The sequence below is a fragment of the Silene latifolia genome, chromosome 7 (genome assembly GCF_048544455.1).
Source record: "Silene latifolia isolate original U9 population chromosome 7, ASM4854445v1, whole genome shotgun sequence".
Classification (NCBI taxonomy): domain Eukaryota; kingdom Viridiplantae; phylum Streptophyta; class Magnoliopsida; order Caryophyllales; family Caryophyllaceae; genus Silene; species Silene latifolia.
The window spans coordinates 28,535,279-28,543,221 of NC_133532.1; the positions used below are offsets into that span (position 1 = coordinate 28,535,279).

The 7,943-nt window shown below is 36.7% G+C and overlaps 1 protein-coding gene across 1 annotated transcript; it reads left to right on the forward strand.

Annotated features, from left to right (window-relative positions):
• Positions 1-4,487: 4,487 nt before the first annotated feature.
• Positions 4,488-6,555, forward strand: LOC141589912 (uncharacterized). Its single transcript, XM_074410532.1, has 2 exons — positions 4,488-4,785; positions 5,267-6,555. The coding sequence occupies exons 1-2, from the start codon at positions 4,488-4,490 to the stop codon at positions 6,553-6,555; spliced, it is 1,587 nt and encodes a 528-aa protein (XP_074266633.1).
• Positions 6,556-7,943: the final 1,388 nt, after the last annotated feature.

Below are 7,943 nucleotides of genomic sequence, written 5' to 3' on the forward strand. Positions count from 1 at the left end.
TAGAAGGAAAAATAGTATTTGTGGAAGTTGGAGTTGAGTGTGTGCTGTCCGGGTGCTTATAAGGAAAGAAATCTTCTCTGAACACCACATCCCTGCTGTAGATAACTTTCTGACTATCCAAGGCAAACAATCTGTACCCTTTCTTGCCCATGGGATAACCAAGAAATATGGACCTGATGGCTCTATCCTTAAATTTATCCCCATCATGCTTTGCAGCATAACAGAGACAACCAATAAACTTAAGATGAGCATAATCAGGAGGTTCCTTAAACAAATATTCATGAGGAGTATGCCAATTAAGGACAGAAGTAGGTAAAAGGTTTATAATGTGTGTAGCAGCCAAAATCATATCTCCCCAAAACCTTTTGGGTAAACCAGCTTGGTGTCTTAGTGCCCTAGCCACCTCCAAAAGGTGCCTGTGTTTCCTTTCAACACGGCCATTTTGTTGGGGATTACCAGGGATAGTGGTTTCGTGAATAATGCCATGGTCAGCAAGAAGTTTCCCACATTCTTGTTGAAAAATTTCAGTCCCATTGTCAGACCTAAGGATCTTGACAGTTGTATTGAACTGATTCTTAACATAGGCCAAAAAATGACTAATTGTTTGACAAACCATATCCTTATGCTTAAGAAGCATTGTCCAAGTTACTCTGCTATAGTCATCTACTATAGTCAGGAAATATGAGGCACCATTGAGTGCCATTACTCTATATGCCCCCCAAAGATCCACATGAATAAGTTCAAAAGGGGAATATGTAACAGAAGAACTAATGGGAAAGGGAGATTTATGGTGCTTAGCCATTAAACAGGTCTCACAATGAAAATGTTTATCATTAAGATGAGAAGAATTCAAGCTGTGTACATGTTTCATTGTAGAAATAGCACTATGACCTAACCTAGCATGCATAAGATACACATCAGAAGATGCCACATTAGCAGAAAAGAGAGCATTACTAGATAGTGCTGAATTACATTTATTCTGAGTATGTTTGGTAAGACTATGGAGATGGTAAATGCCAGCAAACTTTAGACCTGAGCAAAGGAGCTCCTTAGTTGTACTGTCCTGAATAAAGCATCCAGTAGGATGAAAATTAGCACACGAATTCGATGTACTAAGACGTTTTCCTAAAGATAGCAAATTATGCTTAAAATCAGGAAGAAATAGCACATTATGCAAGATTAACTTGTCAGAGAGGTGCACATCACCAACACAATGAACAGCCTTGACCTGGCCATCAGGTAGGGTGACGATCAAGGGTTTGGTCAAGGTTCTAGGTTGATGCAATTTTGCCAAATTATATGTCATGTGATCTGACGCACCAGAGTTAATAATCCAGGTTTCATCAACTAATGCAGTACTCTAACTATGTGCACTAGAGGCCAAGAGTGTACCTGATATGTGAGAGGAAGCAGTAGTGTTGACAGTATTCTGACACTGCAATTTTAAAACCTCCTTGGCTATAGCTTGAACAAAAGAGGCATCCAAGACTGGTGCTGCAGTAGAATCCAATGGAGTGTCAACCTCATAACCCTGCACCTCTTCAACATGGCCTGCAAACTTCTTGCCATTACTACCAGCCGCAAAACCTGGTGCTGCTGTATTAACTTGCTGCTGAGTAGTTGCTCTTTTAGCCTGTTCCCGTTTGTGAACCCAGCAGAACTCAAGAGTGTGACCATGCTTTTTACACCGTGTGCAGTAATACACAGGCTTGTCAGACTCCTCAACCTGAGCAGCAGGCTTATCATATCTGACCTTCTTGTTGTCTCGTCGCCATACATTCTTAGCATAGGCCTGATTAGCAGCTAGAGCAATGCTATCAGTGTTCAAGACAGGCTCTGCAACAGCAGTGATGCTCATTTGAACCTCAGCTTGATGAATTTTGGCATACACCTGATTGATCGTAGGAAGAGGATCAAGTGCAAGGATTTGACTGCGAATGGAGTCATATTTCTTATGCAATCCCATGAGAAAATCCAGAATATGATGTGTATTCTCTCTCTGAACAATTTTCTTCAACAGACTGCAGGTACAAGCAGCAATAGCACCACAATCACACTCAGGAAGAGGATCAAGAGATCGAATATCCTCCCAACCTGAACGTAACTTAGCATAGTACTCAGCTACAGAGAGGTCAACTTGCTTAATTTGAGCAACATCCTGACGAAGCTGATAAATAAATGGTGCATTTGATTGGTTGAACCGTTCATTGAGTTCTTCCTAAAATTGTTGACTGGAAGTAACATAAGAGAAGCTTTTCGAGATATCCTCAGATAAGGAGAATTGAATCCAACGCATAACAGTGTAATCAGTTCTTATCCAATCTTGATAACGAGCATCTGTTTCAGGCGGTTTAGCACAGGTTCCATTGATAAAACCGAGCTTATTTTTGGAGATTAAAGCAATACACATGTTCCTGGACCAATGGAGAAAGGATTTACCAGAGAACACCTGCGGAAGTAACTGAAGAAGTGATTGATCTCCAGTTGTAAGATGGAGAGGATCTTTGTAAACAGATGAAGGTGCAGGAGGCGCCATTAAACCAGTATATCAATGAAAATGTAAAGAATTCAGCGGAAGAACGATATGAGAATCGTAGTAATTCGACGTTTGATGCTAGAAAAGCAAGCTGAAACTCGAATTGAAGTAATTTTAGGTTTTTGTTGATGAATTTGACGAAAAAATCAAAGAAAAAAAACGCAATCAAAAGAAGAATTGCAATGATTGTGATGTAAAAAACAGCAAAGATGATGAAAGAATCATCTAATCGGGATCATTTGACGATGATACCATATTGAATTGTAAATTTATGATGATTTTGTGATGAATGTAAACAATTGATCAACTGAAATGATGAACAACAAAAGTAAATAATGTTGTGATATTATTGATCAAAAAGCTGAACTTACAACTATACATTGTGTGCTATTTATATACAAGTATGGGCCATTTACAATGAGAAAAATATCTGTAACAAACTCGTGTAACAGACTGGTGACAGGCTGTCACTTGTAACAAACTTTCTTTGCATCGTCAGTGCTGATGTGGAGGAGCTATCAGATGCTTCTAGATGATGCAGTGGACTGATGCTGTGTTTGTACCAGTAGAACCTTGCTTCTGGTGTCACTGGTAAGAATGTACCAATGTCAACAAAACCTTAGAAAACCCAACTCAACTGACCAAAGCAAGCAATTCTATCTACGTAAATAAATAATGAAGTTGGTATGTAAGTACGTATTTATTCCACTTCTATCTTAATAAGAATAGTAAAATAGGGTAAAGCCTAAGATAAGAAAAGCAGCACAGAATTCAAAGTTACAATCAAACAGGGGATGGGTTTTATGTAGCGAAAGAATAAAAAGTCCGAGAGCTAAATGGAAATATACTCGCAGAAGAGTTCAGGTGAAAAAATAAGCGCCAAAGTTGTGCAAAAAAAAAAATATAAAGCCAAAAATGATAAAGACCATACATAGCTCTAACATTGTTTAGCAATTTTTGGAGGTAACTTTCGAAAAATCTTGCGCAAAAGACCTTCAGTCATATTTTCCCTCTCAACGATGCTTTCTTTGAGGGTTTTCAAACACTGGCTTCTTTTCCAAATCTTTTCTTATACCTTCACCCAAAATGAAAAGATAAGTTAGGAGGTTTGAAATAGCCAATAATATTCGAATACCATAAGACATTGATAGGCCTATTATCCTATTCAAGACCCATGTGTGGAAGTATAAACAGAGGCAAGACAATACACAACAGAAAACTCTTATTATCCCAATTATTTGTATATCTTTGATTAAATACCTCTCATAAATAATAAAAAAAGGTAAACAAATGACTAAGACGAATGTAGTAGTTAACATCCTGACTTATGGACATAGAAAGCAGGAGCGGACCCAAGTACAGCCATGGTGTAGCAATTGCTACACCTAATCCAAGAAAATTAAGAAAAAGTAAAAGTTTGCTACACCATTAATTTGTCATTAATATGTCATTAACTTTCCTTATTCTTCCCGTAATGCTTGCTCATTATTCCCCATAATGTATGTAGCGTATTTAATTATCTTAATGACTCTTTATTACTCCATATTTTCCTTTGGATCTTTTCTCATTGAACATCACAATTTCCATAGCACATTAATTAGTTTTTGCTTAATACTCCCTCCATACTTCTATATATGACGTTTAAGAAAATTTCACACTTATTAAGAAAATACTTTACTAGTCATCATTATGCCTTGGAATGAGAATTACTTCATATAACTACGGAGAACTGTGTACTACACATTAATACTCCTGCAAAAAAAGAGAAACATCTGCCTCTTCATCTCCATTAACAACAAAATCCATGAAATTTTTTTGCGCCAATTTTTTTATGAAAATTTAAATTGGAGCCAAAATTTTAACTTGAATTGAAAAATCTTATCATGAGGTTCTCTATAAATTATTTTCCCCATTTTCAATCACTTCCCAATTTCAATCGTCACCAAAGAAGATGGAAACTCCCCTTATTGATCTCAATCAGTTACCCTGCGATGAAGAAATAGAAGAGGCTCGAGGTGATATTCCTCTATTCATCCATTCTCATTCAACAAATAGCATTGTTCTTGATATGGGTCGGGATGACGAAGCAAGATACAGATATTGGGATTTGAATTTTGAGACAGTCCATGACTTTGATGAAGATGACGTTCAAACACAAAAAGAAAATAATTCTACTCATGCTCATGATTCTGGTATGCTTGTGTACTGTAAGCTTTCTTTACAGTTAGATGTTCTTACACTGAAATTGTGTAAGTTTTTCGGATGAAATTGTAAGTTTTGATATGGCCTTGTTGATTGCCTTTACTTTTTCGCTGTTCGAAATTTCCGCAGCAATTTGTCACTATTGAAATTTTAAGAAATTCATCTTTAGTTTCAGGGGTAAGTGTTTATGGAATTTAAGTGTCTCAGACCGTTTGTATACTAAATTGCGATGTTTGTACTGTAAAGAATGAAACCATTTGTATACTCCGTACTAAATTGCTGAATAGTTGGATTACTAAACTAAGAATTGCTGAGTACTAATCTAAGAGGTTCCTTAGGAATTTAAGTGTATCAGACTGTCTTAGATAAGTTGAAAGAATGAGACCATTTGTAAAGAATTGCTACTGATCTTTAGTGAGTAATCCGCAAAGAATGAAACCGTTTTTTAATTGAAACATCCGCAACTCTTACTTTAGTAATCCAGCTGATCTTTTGTATACTGAAGTGCTACTTATCTTTGTTGCATAGGTGGTGCTAGGCAGAGAAGACTCGTTTTAAGTGATGAACAAAGACTACAAGTGTACCAAGCTCTCTTGGAAAAAAGTCATGGAGGAAAATTGAAACGGCAAACTACTACCGAAGTCTCTAACTTATTTGCGGTTCCTATACGTACTGTTCAACGAATTTGGAAGCTTGGTAAAAATAATGGAGGCGATGTTAAAAGTAAGAAAAAGAAAAGGTGTGGTCATCCAAAACTTCAAGTTGATATTACACGTCTTACAGAAATCCCTTTAACTCAAAGAACAACATTAGCTTCATTATCGGAGGCATTGGGTGTTAGTAATACGGTTTTATATACACTCATTAAGGAAGGTCTTATACGACGTCATTCTAACACCCTCAAACCCCATTTGAAAGACGGGCACAAACGAGCTCGTTTACAATTTTGTTTATCAATGTTAGACCAAACTTGCATGCCTAATGAGCCAAAATTTGTTGGTATGTATAGCGTTGTACATATCGATGAGAAGTGGTTCTACATGACTAAGAAAAAAGAAAAATATTATTTGCACTCCATGGAAGCCGATCCGTTGCGGACATGTCAAAGCAAAAATTACATTGGAAAAGTCATGTTTTTAGTTGCTATGGCCCGTCCAAGATATGATTGTGATGGTAATGAAACTTTTTCCGGTAAAATCGGAGTGTTTCCCCTAATTACTAAGGAACCTGCTATAAGAAGAAGTCGAAATAGAGATGCGGGTACATTGGTGACAAAATCGATACCATCTATCACAAGGGAAGTGATAAGGAGTTTTTTAATTGAAAAGGTGGTTCCTGCCATTAAAGCTACTTGGCCTATTGAAGATATGGGTGGTACAATTTTCATACAACAAGATAATGCAAGAACCCACATTGATCCCAATGATCGAGAATTTCGACGAGTCGCATCACAAGATGGGTTTGACATAAGATTAATGTGTCAACCCGCAAATTCGCCGGATTTGAATATCTTGGATCTTGGTTTTTTTAATGCAATTCAGTCATTACAACAGAAGAAGAGATCAAAGACGGTTGATGAGCTAATTGATGCAGTTGAGAAGTCATTCATGGAGTATCCAACGATAAAGATAGAACGGACATGGATAACTTTACAACTTTGTATGATAGAGATAATGAAAATTGAGGGGTCAAACCGTTATAAAATCCCTCATATGAATAAGGCGAGAATGGAGAGGCTAGGTACACTTCCTAAGCAAATTGTATGCGATCGAAGTTTGATAGAAAATGTAACTAATCAATTGCGTACAATGCAATGAGCATTGGGCATTATGTTTAAAATGTCTTTTGCATTACTTGTATTTGTATGAAACAAATTTTCTTCAATGTGTGGGTTTATTTATTCTAGAAGCAATGTAATCAAATTGAATGAAGTGAGAAGGAAGAATTCTGAGGTCGGGAAGGTCAATTATGTAAGTTTTAATCAATAATAAAGCCCGGATCCTTGAACGATATGATTATCACAGTAAGATTAGGAAGTATGTACCTTGGTCCATGATGAGAAGCTAAGTGCAGCAGCGGAAACGATTATTACTGAGATTGAGTTTCTCCCTCTTGACCCCTTTAGCACTTGACAGTTCCTTTATGTGATGGAGGCGTAAGAACTTCTTTTAATGGGTTGAGAGAGGACCAATCCCTAGAGCCTTCATTTATACATATTCACCATCAGAATATATTAGGAATTTACCTTATTTTATAACCAATAGAATATTATCTTTACATAAACTAGGCCATATAATATACCATACTTGAGCCACAATAAAGTAATAACGATTACGGACTTATGAGACGAACTTATAACTCAAAAGTCCAACATTCTCCCACTTGGCTTAAACGTATATCATCTGATCTAGAATAACATAAGTGCGCAAAATATGAGATAACTTCATCATGATATTGATTACAACGTCAAAACAATTCAAGCATAAAGGCTGGTAAGGATCATAGCGGTTCTATGTCATTTTATCGACATAGTCCCTTCCATGTATCACGTTACTAGCTTTACACTCAAAATGACTCAATAATTAAGGCATTCAATAACGGTCCAACGATAATGTCTTGTCAAAGACAAATAATCTTGTTTACGTAAGCATTATGTATATATACCAATCATAAATAACAAGATTCAATAAGTCTCGTAAAAGAAACAAAAACAAGAAAAAACGAATGAGCTCAAAATGTCGATCACATAAAACATAACAACATCAAGGATGACATCCCATGATCCCCATTCTATCAACATGTTCAATAAATGCTTTAGGGGGTAATCCTTTAGTTAATGGATCTGCAACCATCAGCTTTGTGCTAATATGTTCGATCGACACCCTTTGTTTTTGAACTTCTTCTTTAACGGCAAAGTATTTCAATTCCATTTGCTTAGCACCTTTCGAATACTTGTCGTTTTTAGAGAAGAAAACAGCTGCGGAATTGTCACAATAAATTTTCAGCGGCTTAGATCTGCTGTCGACTATTCCAAGACCTAAAATAAAATTCCGCAACCATAAACCTTGAACTGTAGCTTCAAAACATGTTACAAATTAAGCTTCCATGGTGGATGCAGCAATGACACTCTGCTTCGCACTTTTCCATGAAATTGCTCCACCAGCTAGAAGGAACAAATAGCCAAAAGTGGATTTTCTTGTATCCA